This window comes from Danio aesculapii, chromosome 20 (genome assembly GCF_903798145.1).
Source record: "Danio aesculapii chromosome 20, fDanAes4.1, whole genome shotgun sequence".
In the NCBI taxonomy this organism is placed as follows: domain Eukaryota; kingdom Metazoa; phylum Chordata; class Actinopteri; order Cypriniformes; family Danionidae; genus Danio; species Danio aesculapii.
This window is the reverse complement of record NC_079454.1, coordinates 9,967,142-9,987,677: the sequence shown is the minus strand read 5'-3', so window position 1 is coordinate 9,987,677 and position 20,536 is coordinate 9,967,142. Positions and strand designations below refer to the sequence as shown.

General features: G+C 37.1%; 1 protein-coding gene across 1 annotated transcript; it reads left to right on the top strand.

Annotated features, from left to right (window-relative positions):
- The first annotated feature begins 2,536 nt into the window (after window positions 1-2,536).
- zgc:153383 (uncharacterized protein LOC751751 homolog) lies at window positions 2,537-9,952 on the top strand. The gene is made up of 5 exons (XM_056481549.1): window positions 2,537-2,666; window positions 4,251-4,433; window positions 4,584-4,650; window positions 7,658-7,755; window positions 9,299-9,952. The coding sequence occupies exons 1-5, from the start codon at window positions 2,556-2,558 to the stop codon at window positions 9,500-9,502; spliced, it is 663 nt and encodes a 220-aa protein (XP_056337524.1). The 5' UTR covers window positions 2,537-2,555; the 3' UTR covers window positions 9,503-9,952.
- Window positions 9,953-20,536: the final 10,584 nt, after the last annotated feature.

The following is a 20,536-nucleotide window of genomic DNA, read 5'->3' as shown; positions in this document are numbered from 1 at the left end:
CTTCAATGTCAAAAATCGTAACAATTTATTAAATGCAAATGCATAATTCGATGACAGACCTTTGGGTCATGTTACCCCAACGCAATACAAGAATTACATTCAGGAGGTTCGCAACCATTTTCATTTCCTGACTTCAACTTATATAAACAACTGAAATTAACAGGTGGAGTTTAGTGTAATTCGTCACTTCGTCAGTCATTCGTCAGTCATTCTTCAGTCCTTCATTGGCCGCACTCCAGGCATAAGTCCTCTTTTTCTACAAATTTTCTGCACAACAATAAAAGCAAAAGACTTTCTCAATTGCACATATTCTGTTCAGTTTTAACACCTTTCTGCTGACAGGAAGTTTCTGCAGAGCACAATTTAATTTTGGACCAGCATTTATCTACTTATGCAAAAATGCTTCATTAATATACAAAACATATCAGACTCGAGAAAAACCTTCAGTTAATGTCTGACCTTTAAATGACCGATGCAAATAATTGTTTGATGAAAAGAAAAAGAGACAAAAAACATAAAAAATACATGACTTTTTCCCAACAGTGAGATCATAAATGCTGAAACATAAATTGATCATCACAGCTAGATTTTTGTACCTCTGACCAATTCACCCAGCATATAAACACAATAACCTGCTTTCTGACTGTTTTTTAAGAGTACTGCACACGTATGATCAAATGTTTTCCAGTAAAGAAAGAAAAATCTGTCATGAATTTCTGGCTTACAGGGGTCCATTTGTGGGCAGTTTTTTGCAAGCCATCTCTATGTTCTTTCACGTCTCAATGAGTTAAATAAGTGTACTTTCTAACCTCTTCAATCTCTTGCAGTCTTTCTTTGAGTACATTGTGAATTGATGACCCAAAGGCATCTTTTGTTTTACCTAATTTCTGCAAAAATAAATAAAAGACATGACTTACATGTACAAAATTCTAGTCATCTACATGCAGAATGTTCGGATTCTGAAAATGCACCTGCTGTACACTGAATCTTGCATATGCAAAAATACTGACGTATGCTTTGGGTTTCACTTAACCCTTATGTACTGTTGGGGATGTTTTCATCTACTCTGGGGTGATTTTAAGTCTTAATTTGGCAATAACATTTTCTGTTTCAGCTAGCAGAATGATTTTTGGTGACAAATATTATTTTAACACAAATTTTGAGAAAATGCTTTGATTTAAAAAGAAAAAAAATCAATACACTCTGGGCAAATTTACTACCATTGTGTTGTGTTCAGGATGAAAACATGCACTAAATTAAACTGCTGTAAAAATGCCTCAAAATTTATTTATTAAAAAAAAAATTGTATATATCTGTTAATCAACTTCATTCCTGATCAAAACTACTAAGTTGTTTAGAAAATTACAGTATTTTAACTTTTTAATTGCCATGTTAAAAAATGATGTCACTGATTCGGTGAAAAAAAACACACAAAATGACGTATACTCAACATAAAAAGAATTGTGGACTGGATTTTTTCACCTTTTATCACAGTTCTGGACATGTGAACGATTAGTAACAATATTGGCTTTGATGCATTGTTCGATTTTCTTTTTTTTTCTCCTATTTTACTGTTGGTGGCTGTTTTTGCCCTATTGACTTCTATTATAAGCACATTTTTTTATGATTGTTGGTGGTTTTCACTGTTCACTGTTGGGAAGAGATAAAATAATGTGTACTTTCTCTTTTCTGTTTTAAAGCTTGACTGGGCCTTCTGAAGCAGTATTGTGAAATCATTCTTGACCTGCTCAAGAAGCGAGAGACAAAGGTGAATTCAACAATGACTTTGAAATAAATGCTGTTCTCACAAATATTCCTGATTTGTTTGGTTTTATTGGTTGTGCTAATTTTTCACTTTGTTTTGGACAGATTTGAAGGGGAAGTTGTTCATAAAATACTATGACTTTTCTCTAATATTTAAAAAATATTTTTATATGTTTATAATTTTGCATAAGCTGTGATGCAGCTGAAATGGCATTCACTGCGTAAAACATATGCTGGATAAGTTGGCAGTTCATTCCACTGTGGTGATCCCAGATTAATAAAGGGACTAAGCCGAAAAGAAAATGAATGTTTAAGATTTACTCAGTATTGGAATTGTGGATGCCATGTTTTACTGGGATTCGTTATTAATTTTTGCTTTATATAAATGTTAACATTTTGTGACTCTATTAATGTATATAGGTTACAACACCATCACAAACAAGGGAATTACACTTGATCTGGATTGGGAAAAAAGAGTGTAAACACCACATTTTCCATTTAATAAAACGGTTTAAGCAAAAGCGTCAAAAGAGGCGAGTTTAGTATACAATCTCTTTTTAAACATAATTATATATGATATATGGTGGAAAACAAGCAAGGTAATTCTGTATTACATTTTTTATTATCAATATCATCATTATTATTACTATTATCTTATTAGTATTACTTAATGTGGAAGTTGGCGTAGCTTCACGCTCCGGAACTACAGGTGGCGCAAGAGTAATGTTTTATGACGTGCTCCTCCCGGAGAGACGTACAGTGATGGATAAAAGCTCCACCCGGTGAGTCTGATGTTACTGCTCTGGAGAAAGAGGAGTTTGCACACAATAGCGATGGCAGAAATCTCTTTTTTTCTCTCTAACGTCAGTATAACTGTCACGCAGGACATGGAGCCTGACAAGGTAAATCAAACAGCTATACATCTAACCAATTTAAATCACGCGGAATGTTATATGTCTAATAATATATCAACTAATAACGTTAATTCCATCTAAGTCCTGATATTTCAAATGAAAGTTTGTTATGGTTTTAATTATAATATTGAATAACGAGTACTTGCTGCAGTCTACTTAAGTTAACGCCAAACAATTATAAGCACATTAAACTGTTTTGTCCAAAACCTACCAAACTGTTTATTTACTGTTTCCACCATACAATTTTTTTTTTTTTTTTTTTTTTTTTACCAGAGATTAAAATATATATTACGTGTATACTGTTACGTTAGAGTAATAAAACAATGTAAGTAGGTTTTGACGTACAAACATTTTTTTAATTGTTGTCAACCTCTAACAACTTGTGAGGAAATAAAAATTTTTTTTCAAATAACACACACATATTGTCAACCTTGTCATTTAGAGCATTTTTATTTTGTGTTAAGTATCAAAAAATGTCAGAAATCTATTGACATTTTTAGACAAAACAATGCCAAATGTTGTATGTTCAGAAGAGTTGAGAAATTAATATTTGATAGAATAAACCGGACTGTCAATCACAACAAATGAAAATATTTTGATGACAAATTGTAATTTTCTTTAGAGACAAATGCTCTAAATTTCAATGGTTTTTGAAAACTTGTGTTTATAGAATACAACAAATACAAACATGCCTATATAGATACAACAAATAATAATATTTTACCCAATTATATACATAATACATTTAGAGAAACAGAATTTCCAAGCGGTGCCTTAATATATATTTTTTTACCATTTCTTGGTAAAGCCATTTTTAAACTTTTTAAAAGTGATGCTCCTGTAAAGTTTTGTTCCCTATCTAACTAAACTTTAAGCAGTTATTAGAATTTATATATGTATAGTCAAAATGGATTGGAATGTGCTTTTATAGTTATATTATGAGTAGGCCCACACAGAATCTGGACGCGTAGATTTGTAGCCCATCATTGATTGTTTATTTACTTGTGTAAGTTTATACTTATTCAGTTTTTAAATTAATTTCAGTAGTATTATTGACTAATATGAAATATTCATATGGTTTATTTACGATACAGTTTGTAAAGTAGATATTTAGTAGATATATTATATGAGAGACTTGCTTTTTTTTACCAAATAAAGTGGAACTAATTAGATTTTTATTGTAAACATTAAAGTTAAAAAGGTGTTACCTTTTACTTCATTTATTAAGTTTTTAGTTATGATATTCCCAAAATCGGCGGTTCATTCCGCTGTGGCGACCCCAGATTAATAAAGGGACTAAGCCGACAAGAAAACGAATGAATGAATATTCCCAAAATCATTCCGCATAAATCCGCAGAATTTTACAAAATACTGTGCAGAAATAGCAAAAACTGTCCGCAGATTCCATCTGACCCTAATTATGAGTTTAAGTACAGTAACTGTACTAGGGTCTTTGTAAAACTTCTATTCGTTTCTTTTACAAAAGCAAATTTCTTCCCTCATTTAAAAGTGCGTTACATTCTAATTAACATATGCTTAATTTAGATGTTGTGTGTTTGTGTCGGTGGACAGATCTCTGGAAAAGAGAAGGAATATGAGTGTGTGGAGCTTGGCGATCTGGACAGAAAAGAGAAGATCCCTCGTCGCATTATTCATTTCTCCAGTGGCGAAACCATGGAAGAATACAGTACAGATGAGGAGGAGGAGGACAACAAGCAGAACGCAAAGAAAGACCTTCTGTCCTCCAGAGACGCAGTACGTGTGCTTGAACAAATCATCTCGATAACCCTTAAAGAGACAGTTCACTCTTTTTAACCCTGTCCGAAGTCAGAAATAAAAATTGTAAAGGTTAAAATCGTACAGTACATCAATGTAACTTCTTTTTTTTTCACGTTTGTGTTGAAGTCAAAGTTGACATGGGGCCCGTATGTCTGGTTTCAGATGTGGAGAGCAGCTACATCTACTATATCTGGTAAGTCAGTTTTCTGATGAGACAAATCAAGTTTAATTCTTGCAAAGACTGTGTTTAAAGAAAATATGTTTAATTTTGTATATTTTATTTGCGGATTTTACTTTTGTTTGGTTTATTTTTTTTACTTTTAGTTACCCATTTTTTCTGTGGTATGTAAAATTGTCTGATATCTATGTAGAAGGTCCTGTCCATTTAGAATCCTTGGAATTGCCCTGGGATGAAATAAACTGATTTTACCTTATTTGGAAGGGTCATGAATATTAATGAACTCTGCTCTGATTCACCTGCAGCTCATGTCAACTTCATTTGTCAAAAAATATTTAAACAAATTGAGTAGATGCCTTGTCAAATGATAATCGTTTCAACTGAAGTGGTAGAGAAAGTCTGAAAACTGATGTGGCTTGAGCGAGGGCTGTCTGTGCAAATTAATGAAAATTCAATTTCGATTTCGAGAAAACAATAATTGAGATAAAACAATTATTGCTCCATATCCCAACTACTTTCCAGTAGTCTGCATTTGTTTTTCCACAAAACTTTCAGGAATAAATCCTGGAACATAAAATCTGTTCTTAGAGTTGAAAATGAAAATGCATGTTTAACACTAAGTCAGATCTGTGACAGTGGGCCGTATTCCTCCTGCCGGCTGTTTTTAACATTCTTAAATAATAAAATTCACCTGCAGCTCTTGACTGATTGACTTTTGTTTCTTTTAATGAGAAACAAATCAAGATTAATTTTTGCAAAGACTGTGCTTAAAGAAAATATGTTTAATTTTGTATATGTTATTTGCATATTTTACTTTTCTTTAACTTTTTTTTTTTTTTTTTTTTGGATTTTTAACTTTTTGACTTGATTGTTTTGTTTTTTAACTTTGTTTTTAGTTACCATTCTGCTGTGGTCTGTAAAATTGTTAAATTTCATTTCATTTTACGGTGTAATAGCAGCCTTATGGGACAATCTACTAGAAACGTACATTATCTGTCCATGAAATAAAAACATAAATACAGTGAATAAAAAGTATTTCATCCCAAAAGATTTCTAAAATGGACTGATGGTTGATAGCTGGCTGCTAGCTCTCTGCAACTTTTGGATGCTCACCCACCGAAGCTAAGCAGGGCTGCGCCCGGTCAGTACCTGAATGGGAGACCACATGGGAAAGCTAGGTTGCTGCCGGAAGTGGTGTTGGTGAGACCAGCAGGGGGTGCTCAACCTGTGGTCTGTGTGGGTCTTAACGCCCCACTATATTGATGGGGACTTTATTCTGCTCAGTGAGCACTGTCTTTTGGATGAGACGTTAAACCAAGGTCCTGACTCTTTGTGGTCTTTAAAAATCCCAAGAGAAAGAGTTGGGGTTTAACCCCAGCATCCTGGCCAAATTGACCCACTGGCCTCCATCCATCAGGTCCTCCTAACCATCCCCATATCATAATTGGCTTCATCACTCTGTATCCTCTCCACCAATCAGCTGGTATGTGGTCTGGTGCAATATGGCTGCCATCACGTCATCCAGCTGGATGCTGAACACTGGTGGTGGATGAGATTTCCCCTCAATTTCACTTTGAGTGTCTAGAAAAGCCCTATATAAATGTAAGGAATTATTATTATTATTATTATTATTATTTCTGTGAGTTGTTCTGTAAAGGAATATGTCATTCATTTGGTTCTCAGATTTAAAAAAAAAAAAAACATTACAAATTTACAAACTCTGTCATTGCCCTTGTCCTGAGCCCAATTGAACAGCTTTAGTAGTTATGTTATGTTATTTAGAAGAAGAAAAAAACATGAGAAATGTCAAGTTTAAGTTGTTATCATTTACATCAATTGATTAAAAACACAAAATTATAAATAAATTCTACAAATAAATAATATTTTACAGTTGTTCCCATGTTTTGGTCAGTCCTGTCACATTTTCATTAAATTTAACATAAAATGCATGCAATACACCTTTAAGGCTATGACTCAGAGGAAGTGACATCATTTGACGGAGGAGAATCTGACAGTGATCAAGGATGCGCTCTATAATTGAATTGTATGATTTTATGGCTGTTTTTTGTTTGCTTTTCTTTTTTTTTTTTTTTGAGGAGCAGGACAAGCTTCATGTTCTGTCACATTTTTATAAGTGAAAATGTTCTGTTTCTGGTAAAACGTCCCTTATACCTATAGAATCTGTGTGTGTTTGTGTTCTTTGTATTGCTTTGGGCCTGAAAACAAACTTAAAAATGGGTTTAAAAGTCTAAGTTGTTGAAAACGATACTGCATCACTGTGTAAACCACAAAATGTAGCATCATGAAAATGGTGACACAATTAAATGTTCAATGTATTTGCAGCATGCACAAGTATTTGACAAAACAACAATGGTCGAATACAGGTCTGTATATGTTTTGCAGTTTCTCTGCAAAGTAACATGCATAATACATTGGTTTGGCCATTTTTGCAGATCGCTGTAATCTGGGATCATTTTGAAGACGTTGTCTTCACATTGCTGTCATGTAAATGTACTCTTGACTTTTTGTAAACAAAACCGTTACAAATCATATTCAGTGTACAGGCATAAAACCAAGATGTGCATAAGTAATCATATCTGGGGATTACAAAATCGTTTTCTGTGTTAATGTTTGTGTCTGAGCAATTTGCAATGAACTCATCCTTGGGCCATTGCGAATAATGTTAAATGAATATGACACGATGGTGGCTTTGATGTTTTACTCAGATATGCAAAACAGCTGAAACCTCTTCAAGCTCTAAATATGATTCCATTTTGTATACTTGGTTTGTTTTGTTATGCTTCCCTTCATAAGATTTTCAGAAAACATTTGAAATATTCTGGCTGTCCAGTGAAGTATTAAACTTTTTAAACCACTATAAAACTATACTCTAAACGCATACACAAACATCTACAAGAATTAAAAGGAAAAAAAAAAACAATGTAGAAAGGTTTAATTATCACTGTTTATAATGGCAAAGATTCAAATAACCGTGTTAAATTCTGCCTTTACTATCTTTCAGCTTGTGACTACCTCGGTGAGCGGATGGCATCGCTTTTTGGCATCACCTCAGCTAAATACCAGTATGCCATAGATGAATACAGCCGGTCAAAGAGAGAGGTACGACCCTTACACAAGTCTGAGTTATCACAAATAATGGCTTAACAAAGATGGGATTTTGTTCAGGGGTTAATGCCAGCTGGACAGGCTCTAAAAAAGATGTCTTATGTTTTTGTTTGTAATGTATAAAGTAAACTGTTTTACTGTTGTTTTTGTTGAGAAGTTTTGTGTTCCTAAACTTCAAACTCAAAATAGTGTGACACCCCTGTTCAGTTCATGGTTCACTCCAATCTCCGCCCACTCATTCTCTGGCCAATCAGGACTGCCTTAAAGGCTTTATTAATGGCACCTGTGTCCACAGTTTGTTCTTTCTGGCTGCACGTGGCTGAACTATGCAGAGGACTGAATCTGATTTCTTTTGTTGTTTTCCTGTGTGTTCGTGTATCTGACCATGTGAGTGGCTTTTGTTTGATTTAAGTTCACGTAAGTGCTCATATGTTTCATGTTTGCCATATGTTTGCCACATGAAACATTGTATTTTTGTTATTTCCTTGCAGAAACAACACCACACACACACACACACACACACACACACACACACACCTTTCCTCCTGAGTACAAATCCTTGTGGACTGTTTAACACAACTAAATAGAGTGACTAGACTAGACTTCTGTTCTTGCCGACAGCACCACTGGTTTCAAGCTAGCTACCTAAGCATTCCCCAACTCTCCTCTTCACTTTTGTTATTGTTTTCTCTGTAGTATCATTTCTAATGAACTGTATTAAATTCAGTAAAAATTGTACCCAAAATTCTAACAGTTTTTAATTTTCTGGTCTAATTTTGATGGTTAAAATATTTTTTTGCAATTAAAAGTCTCAAATTAATACATTTTGAAACCTATTTAACGAAAAGAGATCTTATATTTAGGAATATATATATATATATATATATATATATATATATATATATATATATATATATATATATATATATATATATATATATATATATATATATATATATATATATATATATATACATACATACATACATACACACACACACATGTTCTCTTCAAATTCTTTTATATTCCTGTTAATGCAAAATAAAGATTTTTAAAGTTGTAAATATTAAAAATGAAGACGCTGTAAAATGCACAGATTACAATATATTTAAGTTGTTCTCTGATATCTATGTAGAAGGTCCTGTCCATTTACAATCCTTGGATTTCGCCCTGGAATGAAATGCTGATTTTACCATATTTGGAAGGGTCATGAATATTGATGAGCTCAGCTCTGATTCGCCTGCAGCTCATGTCAGTCACTGACAGTCACACAGTGTTTTGCACACGTGTATTTTAGAGTACGTCACAATCATACTTTATTTATCAAAAACTATTTAAGCAAGTTGAGTAGTTGCATTGGCAAATGATAATCGTTTAAACTGAAGTGGTAGAGAAATTCATGTTAGCTAGGAACGAATGCTATCTGTAGCAAGTTTGTGCCTGAGTTATGTTGTGGATGAAATAAAGGCTATAATATAATTCTACCAGACAAAAGGGAATTTTCATTTAAATAATGTTGTTTGATTTTTATTAACAGAAGGAGGACCGAGATGAAGATACGCGTCTTTCTGAAGAGGCAGAGCACCTGTTTGAAGAGCAGCAAAACGATGAAGACGAGGATCCTAAAACCGACCAGCCGGAGACCAGCAGACATGAAGTACAGGTGACCAATGAGGTGCACCTTCAGCCCTCACTAGTGCACGACACCGATCAGATCCCTGCTGTTGTTACTAGCACTTAACTGCAGCTGTAGTTTGCCATACAACTATGGTTTAAACACCACAGTCTTTATTAATTTTTATAGCACTTACCACAAAGACATAATCAGGTTCTGAAACAAATTTCATATGTCTCAATGTTTACTTCTGTCTTTGACTCCCTTAATGCACTGATCCTGGACCAGTGAAATGATATTGTATATACTGATTATGGTGCTAATGAGGAGACCAAAAAGGAATTTGTGTAGATGTGCCACTACACTAACATGAACACACTAAACATTGTTTTTGTTTGACTCTACATGTATTTATGTATGTATTTATTTATTTATTTATTGTTATTAGTAGTCCAATGAAGTATTTAATGGATTTATTTACTGTTAATAGAGACACATATCTCAAACAGTTTTTTTTAATTTAATATACCTTTAATGCTCAATATTTGTAATGCTATTGTTTTGTACTGAACCATTACTTGATTTTACAAATATATATATATTTTTATTTACCATTTTGTGTTAAACATGAATAAAATTCTACAGTATTGTATCTTGAGTATTACTTTTTATTAGACTGCATAACAATGTTTAGATCTGAAATATACTTAAATTCTGAATATTGTCCGTAATAATGCTTCAGGTTATTTCCTCAAAGTTCAGTGTATATTCTTATTCTCTTTTCAACATCTTTTGAAAGATGACGTAGCCCTGTGTTCAAGAAGCAATTTCACTTGGATGCACATCACAATCAAAGAGTTATTACTATCAAATGTTAAATATCATGCCAAATCAAGTCAGACCGCAAACCCTGCGCAATTCACATAAAACAGCCACAAGGAAATCCAAAGATTTTTCCCTTGAAAAACAATAAGCCAACTTTTTATATTTTATGCGTACGGTATTTCCATGATTGTCCAAAACTTAAATATGTAAAACGTAAATAAATATCAAAACGCAAATATGAGGTACACATCTAAGCAACTATTGTATTAGTATACTAAACATTGGATTCTTTTACACTGCACTTTTGCACTCACAATACTGGGTTACCAAAGCTCCAGAGCAGGGTTTCATAACCCACTTCTAAAGTACAATTACATGTACTTGACCTTTTTAGTTAAGTACCTGGTGCTAAAACAGTTGTTTAGAACAACAATGGCCTGGAGTTAAGTGCAATGTGAGAAGCCCTCCTTCCTACTACGTTTCCTTCATCTCAATTTTTGAAGGCTACATACAGTAGGTATAATCTTTCCCCTGCTCGTAAACAAACCCACAATCCTGTACGTTCAATTTAGAGACAGTTGGGCTAAAATAGACCTAACGAAGCAGACCCAGGTCAAGCTTGAAGATGCAAATGTGGGGTTGTATGCCTGGAAATCTTTGGTCTCTGTCTGAACATTGTAGATGTTTTAGGTGTATCCATCGCTGCCTATGATATCCTATAATCTTGTGCAATTATTTTTGAAACAATTATGCTAAAAAAAAAATAATAAAGATGCTTTTTGAAATATGGAGCACCTTGAATCATGAAGCAGGAACAAGTGCAGTCACTATGGGTGGCCATAACCTGAGAAGTTTTGAAGTACTTCTGTTCTCACTCTAATCATTTCAAGACATTTGCCACTGCTCTTGCAGTGCCTAATATCTACAAGTGTCAGATAAAAACTCCCTGATGCTGAATGCTAGCCTGTGGCAATGCACAAAATAATTATGAGGTGGCAATGAACTTAATCAAGATGAGGTTTCTGAAGTTACCACAATCTAATAAAAATAGATGCAAGAGCCCCGGCGGTGATGCTGACATGTGGTGCTAAGACAGACATCGATCAATATTGAATCACCGTCACCCCCTTAGAGGTGTGTGCGTGCGTGTGTATGTGATTTGTTTGCGCTGACAAAGATACCCTAACATAGTGAGACAAAAATTCATAAGGAAGAAGCAAATGTAGGATGGGCACCTAGTGATCTTTAGTCTTGAAAGCATAACCTCGGAAACTGAGACAATCACCATGGACATCCCTCAGCTGACTGTCACCACCATCAAATACCTCAATTTAATGCAAGGAGAGAGCACTTTCAAAACACCATAGGGCAGCAATCATTTCACTAGACCTACAAGTCAGTCATTTGGTCAATGAAGTACGATAGTGACAAATATTGGCCTACACCAAAGTTGCTTAAGATGTCAATGTATGAAAACACTGTCCACTTGGACACTCCTGTGTGTGGAATACCCTAAAGAAGGTAGCCCAGGACAAACTTGAAAGACCTGTCAAAATGTTGTCTCCGTTTGACAATTACAAAGATTGAGCACCGTTGAATTATAGCCAAAGGCTTGCTGCCTTTAAATACTTCAGTTCTTCCACATCTTATGCCGTTGCTTATATTTAAGATCTACAAATCAGTCAGTTGCCTGGGAAAGTGCTGTGGTACCAAATACTGGCCTACCATGAAAATGCAGGAAGTGGCAGTGAACACAGTGGAGATTCACATGTTGCAGTGGATGCTGGGTCTGACCAAACTTCAGTAATGTCCTGTCGGTTGGATAGGCCTGCAGTTTTCAATCCTGGTCCTTGCAACACCTGGCTCTGCACATTCTGCATGCATCTTTTGTTTAACACAGCTGATATGTATAAACGGCTCGTTAGAAGAGAGCTCCGACTGTGTTCTGATACAATCCCTATGTAGTTTTTACTGCTCTCGACCTCCTGACCCCTGCACACGGGAATGTATACTTCATTTAAAAAAATTGCGCTACACTGCAGGGTCTTCAAATAAAACTTAATACAGAAGTGTAAAGAGTTATTTAAAAAAACCATTAAATTACTCTTTAAATTGAACACCTCTTTTGAACTGGATTCATGGCAGAATATCCTCTGTCCACTTCACAGGGAACTTGCAGTAATATGGAACAAACCTTTGAAGCAGTTAAAAAAACACAGAGCAGAGCAGAGGATCACAAGGACCAGGACTGAGGAACACTGCCAAATACTGTATGGATCAAAAAATGGATCAGGATGACGACCCCAAAAATGACCAAAAACAAAATGGTGGATGGACGTTATCCAAGATGACATATGAGCTATTGGTGTCAACTTCGATGAGACATAGGGCTCGGGAAAATAGGCAACTGTCTGCCAAACAGCACACTTCACGTTGTGGGGGCACCAGTCTGTGCCCTTTAATGATTGAATGAGATCATGAATTGGCAGGACTTTGCAATATGTTGCCAATAACTGACTTTAATTCATTTACATAAATAAGTTAACTAAAGACATGTAGTTTTAAAGCATGTTTTCACTTCGTATGAACTCTGTGAGTTGGATGTGTTTGTATATGTTGTGTGGGTAGATTCTATTCTACTCCGCTCTTCCTCTGATAGATACTGTTTTGTCTTGGGCAACAAAGGTCTCAATGTCTGTGTGGTACTGAAGGCCAGCTGAGCATGTCCTTAGTGTAACCCTGCTCATATGAGTAAGGCTGTTCTCATTCAGACAGACACACTCATTATGACATGTTCTGAATTAGTACTCTTTATACTGCCCAAATCTCATTTTCACTCTTCAACACAAGATTCATATAAGGCGATGAAACTGAATCAAAGTTTAATTCATTTTTTTTGCTTTTATTTTTTATTTTGTTCACGCCACCAGATGAAGATACTGGCATGAGCTGTTGTCATCTGTCTTGGGATCTGTGCTTTCCAAACAGCTCACTTGTGGTGTCAGTCAGGGAAGTCCAGCAATGTCAAGTAAGCCAATCAACAATTAGCTGCTCTGAAAAAGTTTTGCTCAAGTAATTGAGGCCTGCTTATAAGAGAGAATTTTCTAAAGAGACTACTACTGTTTACACCCCCAATTTCCAGTTTGACCTTCACTATAGGATCAATTACATATTTTTAGCATCTCCAGCTCTGATCTCATTCAAACTCAATAACACATTATACACCGATATCATTCTCTGCCGCACACACTCGGTCTCTTTCGTGCCCGGTTGGTTTGCAAAAGCACTCAGTCGGTTTCGCCCACACGGTTAGGTTGGTTTTGCATAAGCATTTGGTCGGTTTTACGCACGGACTTGGTTTCACGAACACACAGTATGTTTCACAAAGAAACTCGGGTGGTTTCTCGAACACACTCTCTGAAGGTTTCGTGCACGCAGTTGGTCAGTTTTACAATTGCAGTCAGTCCGTTTCACACACACACACTTGGCCGGTTTTGCGCACGCACTTGTGTTTTGTGCGTGAATTCATTCAGTTTCACAAACGCGCAAACCAGCACTTGGTCTGTTTCACGCACACACTTTCGGATAGATTCGCACATGCATTTCCTCGGTTTCGCGCATGCACTCAGTTTCTTTCACGCGCGCACTTTCGTGCACTCTCGCCGGTTTGACAAATGCACTCGGTCGGTTTCACGCACACACTCTCGGACTGTTTTGCACATGGACTTTGTCAGTTTCACGAACGCATTTGGGCGGTTTCATGCACGCACTCAGTCAAGTTTTGAGAACACACTCGGTTTTACGCACGCACTCTGTCGGTTTCACGAACGCACTCAGGCGGTTTCACGAAAGCACTCGGTCAGTTTCGCGCACGCATTTGGTTTGTTTCACGCACATACTCGGTCGGTTTCGCACATGCATTCGGTCTTTCTCGCGCACGGACTCAGACAGTTTCACAAACGCACTCGGCCGATTTCGTTCACGCACTCTGTCTCTTTTGCGCATGCACTCAGTCGGTTTTACGCACGCACGCACGCACGCACTTTCGGATGGATTCGCACATGCATTTGCTTGGTTTCGCGCATGCACTCAGTTTCTTTTACACGCGGACTCAGTCTTTTTCGTGCACGCACTCTCGTCGGTGTGACGAATGCACTCGGCTCGGTTTGACAAATGCACTGTCGGTTTCACGCACACACGGACTGTTTTGCACACGGACTCGGTTGGTTTCACGAACGCACTTGGGCGGTTTCATGCATGCACACAGTAAAGTTTTGAGAACGCACTCAGTTTCACGCACTGATTCGGCCGGTTTCACGAACGCACTCGGTCGGTTTCACAAATGCACTTGGCCCAGTTTGACGAATGCACTCAGTCTGTTTCACGAACGCTCTTTCGGACGGTATTGCTTACTGACGTGGTCGATTTCATGAACTCACTCGGTCGGTTACATGAATGCACTCGGTCTTTTCCACGCATGCACTCAGACGGTTTCATATGCACTCTCGGAAGGTTTCGCACACGGACTCGGACACGAATACACTCGGCTCGGTTTGACAAATGCACTGTCGGTTTCACGCACACGGACTGTTTTGCACACGGACTCGGTTGGTTTCACAAACGCACTCGGTTGGTTTCATGCACGCACTCTGTCGGTATCACGAACGCACTCGGGCGGTTTCATGAAAGCACTCGGTCAGTTTCGCGCTTAGACAGGACAGTCAGTTTCACAAACGTACTTGGGCGATTTCGTGCACGCACTCTGTCTCTTTTGCGCATGCACTCAGTTTCACGAACGCACTTGGCCGGTTTCATGCATGCACTCAGTCAAATTTTGAGAACGCACTCAGTTTCACGAACACACTTGGCCGGTTTCATGCATGCACTGTCAAGTTTTGAGAACGCACTCGGTTTCACGCACGCACTGATTCGGCCGGTTTCACAAACGCACTCGGTCGGTTTCACAAATGCACTTGGCCCAGTTTGACGAACGCTCTTTCGGACGGTATTGCGTACTGACTTGGTCGATTTCATGAACTCACTCGGTCGGTTACATGAATGCACTCGGTCTTTTCCACGCATGCACTCAAGACGGTTTCACATGCACTCTCGGAAGGTTTCGCACACGGACTCGGACACGAATGCACTTGGTCTGTTTCACAAACGCACTCGGTTGGTTTCATGCACGCACTCTCGGTTTCACGAACGCACTTGGTCGGTTTTACATACGCACTCGGTTGGTTTCACGCACGCAATCTCAGTCGGTTTTGCGCGTTTCACGAATGCACTCAGCCGGTTTCAAAAATGCACTCAGTCGATTCCACGAACGGCCTCGGTCGGTTTCATGAATGCTCTCGGCCTGGCTTCTCGAACGCACTCGGGCAGGTTTACAAATGCACTTGGTCGGTTTCGTGCACGCACTCGCACACGCACTCGGTCGGTTTCACGAAGGAACTTGGTCGGTTTCACAAACGCACTCGGTTGGTTTCACGCATGCACTCTCAGTCGGTTTTGCGCGTTTCACGAATGCACTTGGCCGGTTTAACGAATGGACTCGGTTGACTCCACGAACGGCCTCGGTTGGTTTCATGAATGCTCTTGGCCTGGCTTCACGAACGCACTTGGGCTGTTTCATGAAAGCACTCGGACAGTTTCGCGCACGCACTCGGTTTCGTGCACACATTCAGTCGGTTTCACGCATGCACTCGGTCGGTTTCGCGCACGGGCTCGGTCGGTTTCACAAACACACTCAGGCGGTTTCGCACACGTTCGTATTGAGAACGCACTCGGTTTCGTGCACAAACTCATCCGTTTCACGCACGCACTCTCAATAGTTTTGTGCTTGGACTCGGCCGGTTTCGCAAATGCACTCAGCCTGGTTAGACGAATGCACTCGGCCAGTTTCATGAACACAGTCGGTTTCACAAATGCATTCGGTCGGTTTCACAAACACACTCAGACGGTTTCGTGCACGCACTGTTTTGAAAACGCACTCGGTTTTGCACACGGACTCGGCCGGTTTCACAAACACACTCGGTCAGTTTCACGAGTGCACTCAGCATGGTTTCACACTCGGTCGGTTTTGCGCACAGACTCGGCCAGTTTCACAAATGTACTTTCGTGCACACACTTGCTTTTTCACGCACGCATTTGGTTTGTTTCACGCATACACTCTCGGTCGGTTTCATGCATGGTCAAGTTGAGAACACACTCGGTTTTGTGCACAAACTCATCGGTTTCACACACGCACTCTCGTCGGTTTTGCGCACAGTCGGCCAGTTTCACAAATGCACTTGGTCGGTTTCGCGCACACACTTGCTTTTTCACGCACGCATTTGGTTTGTTTCACGCATACACTCTCGGTCGGTTTCATGCATGCAGTCAAGTTGAGAACACACTCGGTTTTGTGCACAAACTCGTCGGTTTTACACACGCACTCTCGTCGGTTTTGTGCACGGACTCGGCCGGTTTCACAAATGCACTTGGTCGGTTTTACAAACGCACTCGGTTGGTTTCACGCACGCACTCTCGGTTGGTTTTGCGCGTTTCACGAATGCACTGTAGATTTCACGAACAGCCTCGGTCGGTTTCATGAATGCTCTCGGCTTGGCTTCACGAACGCACTCGGGCTGTTTCACGAAAGCACTTGGTCGGTTGATGCATGCACTCTGTTGGTTTCGCACATGCATTCGGTCTGTCTCGCACACGTACTTGACCGGTTCACGTACACACTTTTGTTCGGTTTTGCGCACGTACTCGATGGGTTTCGCACACACACTCGGTCTCTATCACACATGCACTGGGCCTGTTTCGCGCACGCACTCTCATACGGTTTCACGCATACACTTGGCCTGTTTCGTGCATACACTGTGGTTTCACATGAACTCTTGGAAGGTTTCGCGCACGCACTAGGACGGTTTCGCGAATGCACTCGGTTTCATGCAGGAACTAGTCAGTTTCACGCACGCACTCCCTGTAAGTTTCACGAATGCTCTCAATTGGTTTCATGAACCCACTTAGTCTGTTTCGGGCACACAGTCTCTTTCGTGTTCACATTGTTTCAAGTACAATTTTGTATTTGTTCTTACCTGAAATGAAAGAATATCCCAACAAAATGCAGGACGCATCATTGGGATGGTGAAACTTTGTAGTTCGATGTGCACATAAAAAAAATAACACAAGTGTTAATTTTAAATTAGCTTAAATTCAATATTTGTATTTTTCTTACCTAACATTGAAGATCATCCTAAAAAAAAGATAGAAGATACTTTTCAAATGTTGTGATGTTTCAATACACATGGGGAAAAAAGCTATATAAATTTTTAATTGTCTTGCAAACCTAAGCTTTTTTTTCTTACCTGAAATTGAAAATCATCGTCAAAAAAAAAAAAAAGATTCAGTATGCTTCATGGCGACACTGAAATTTTCTAGTTTGATGTACACAAGAAAAGCTACATTCAAGATGCTTCATTCAAATGTTGTAAGTCGATGTTTCAATACACGTCAATTTTGAATTTTGTTACAAACCTAAACAATTCATTGGGATGTTGAAATTGTGTAGTTCGATATACACCTGTAATAGAATATCATCCAAAATAAGTTTTCAGGACGCTTCATTGGAAATTGAAATTTTTAGTTCAATGTACACAATACAAAAAAAGTGTTAATTTTTTATTTATCTTTTAAAACAAACAAAAAAGTTCTTACCTGAAATTAAAGATCATCCCCCAAAAAACTGATTCAAGACGCTTCATTCAAATGTTGTAAGTCCATAATCCAGTACACATGGAGGAAAAATAAACAACAATGTCAATTTAGAATGTTCTTTCAAATGTAAACTTAGTATGTTTTCTTACCTAAAACTGAAGATAATCTCAAAAGAATGATTTAAAATTCTCTGTTTAAATGTTGTAGGTTTATATTTCAGTACACAATAATGGGGAAAATAACACAACAATATCAATTTAGAATTTTCTTTTAAACATAAAGTTGGTACTTTTTTCTTACCTGAAATTTAAGAAAATCACAAAAACAACGCCGGACAATTTATCGTGATGTGTAGTTCAATGTACACCCGATATAAAAAAATTTTATTTTAAATTTTCTATAAAGCTTTGAATTGTGTTTTTCTTACCTGAAATGGAAGATCATCCAAAAACATTATTCAGGACACTTCATTGGGAGTTAAAATCTTGTAGTTTGATGTGCGCATGAAAAAGTGTCAATCTTAAATTCTCTTAATTTTAAGTTTGAAATTGTGTAGTTTGACGTTTACCTGAAAAATCGTGTTAATTTTAAAATAGCTTAAAAGTAATTATTTTTTTCTTACCTGAAATTAAAGAATATCACAAAAATTTTTTTACGTTGCATCATTGGGATTTTGACATTTTGTAGTTTGATGTACACATGAAAAAAAAACCCAATAGTATTTATTTTGAATAATCTTTAACAATTAAACATTTGTAATTCTCTTAGCTGAAAATGAAGATAACAAAAAGATTCAATCTGCTTTAATCAAATGTTACGTATCAATACACATGGGGAAAAACACAATTATGTTAATAGTGTAAGTTCTGAATTTTCTTACAAACCAAACTTTGTATTTTTTCTTACCTGAAATTGAAGATCATCAAAAATGATTCAGGATGCTTCATGGGGACCTTGAAATTTTGTAATTTCATGTACACAAAAATCTTTTTTAAATCTTCTTAACTTTTTATTAAAGATGATCTAAAAAAAAAAAAAAAGCATTTAAGATGGTTCATTTAAGCTATTTCTAGTGTAGTATATTTAACGACACACAGGTTTTACTACAAACCTTAACTTGGTGTTTTTTCTTTACTAAAAACTGAAAATCATCCAAACATAAGATTCAGACTACATTAGGATGTTTTAATGTTATAGTTCAGTGTACACATTATAAAACACAATAGTTTTCATTTTATCTAGTTTTTTTTTCTTGTAAAAACTTTAAAAATGGTCTTTTTTCTTACCTGGAATTTAAGATCGTCTCAAAAACGCTGAATTCAAATGTAGCATGTTTCAATACTCATGGTGAGGGGGAAACATAGCTAATGTCAATTCAGAATTTTCTTATCAAGCTAAACTTGTTTTTTTTTCCTCACCTGAAATTGAAAATTTAAATTGAAATTTTCCTCACTCTTCATCTCCTGTATTCCTGTGTGTTGTTTCTATAATTATAAAAATAACGAAGGGGGAAATCTGTACTTTCATCAAACATGTAACGTTACATTAGATCACACCGGAACTGGCCACACGATGGCACTTTTGCTCTACCTCTGGCGAGATGCAAATTTCAGCACTCTGGCTATTAATGCTAGACTTAAGGCAAGATTTAGAGAGTTTTGAGTTGTTTTGTGTGTTGTTTCTTGTCAGTATCAGGAGCATTCAATGGAATGTGCGCCAAAATAGAATTCCGCGGTGTTCTGTTGTCGTGGCAATTAAGTTCTTCCCAGCTGATTGGCTGAAAGGCTCTGCAACGAATGCATTAGAAAAAATAACCGGAAATGGCGGAGAAACAGATTTCCCTTCCTGCAACGATACCAGATATATGATTGTTTTTGAAGTTTATTAACTTTATAACAGTCAATGAGCCGAAACTGATGAAATTATACAAATGTATTTCTTATACGAGCCAGCAGATGGCAATGTAAACTGTTTAATACAATATTAAGTCATTTTCAGAAACTGTAAGTTTAACATTCCAACAACATATTTGTCGGAGCAGAGATCAACGTCCATTAACACTGTTGGTTTGCCAGAAAAGAGTTTATTTTTATTAGTTTTTTTACATAAATATGTTTCCTCTGGGTTACGATAACATTCCCAGAACATTCTCATTAAAAGGACAGTTCACTTATTTATTTAGTTCAATTATTATTATGATTCATTCATTCATTTTCCTTCGACCAAGTCCCTTATTTATCAGGGGTCGCCACAGCAGAATGAACTGCCAACTATTCTGTCATGTTTTATGCAGCGAATGCCCTTCCAGCAGCAACCAGGTATTGTGAATATTATTATAATTTCATATTTGTTCTGTTTATAAACCTTTAAAATTATTTATTATTATTATTTATTTATTTTTTGGGAACCACTTGCTTTTGGGTTCCCAAACAAAAAGTCTACAGAGAATATTTAATTTCCAAAAATATAACTTGTGAGAATGTTCTGTGCTTCCAATGCATGTACACAGCATTCAAAATAGCATATTACAAAGTAGCAGCATGAGTGGTGTATTAAAGACCTTTAGCCAATTATGGGCAAAACAAAACATTTAAGATTTTGGCTGTATTCCTCAATAATGAACGAACC

Bases quoted from the DNA above. Each gene is read 5' to 3' on its own strand.
- zgc:153383 (XM_056481549.1), top strand. From the start codon at position 2,556: ATGTTACTGCTCTGGAGAAAGAGGAGTTTGCACACAATAGCGATGGCA. The intron at 2,667-4,250 runs GTAAATCAAACA...GTCGGTGGACAG, and splicing joins AGGACATGGAGCCTGACAAG to ATCTCTGGAAAAGAGAAGGA. The intron at 7,756-9,298 runs GTACGACCCTTA...TTTTATTAACAG, and splicing joins ACAGCCGGTCAAAGAGAGAG to AAGGAGGACCGAGATGAAGA.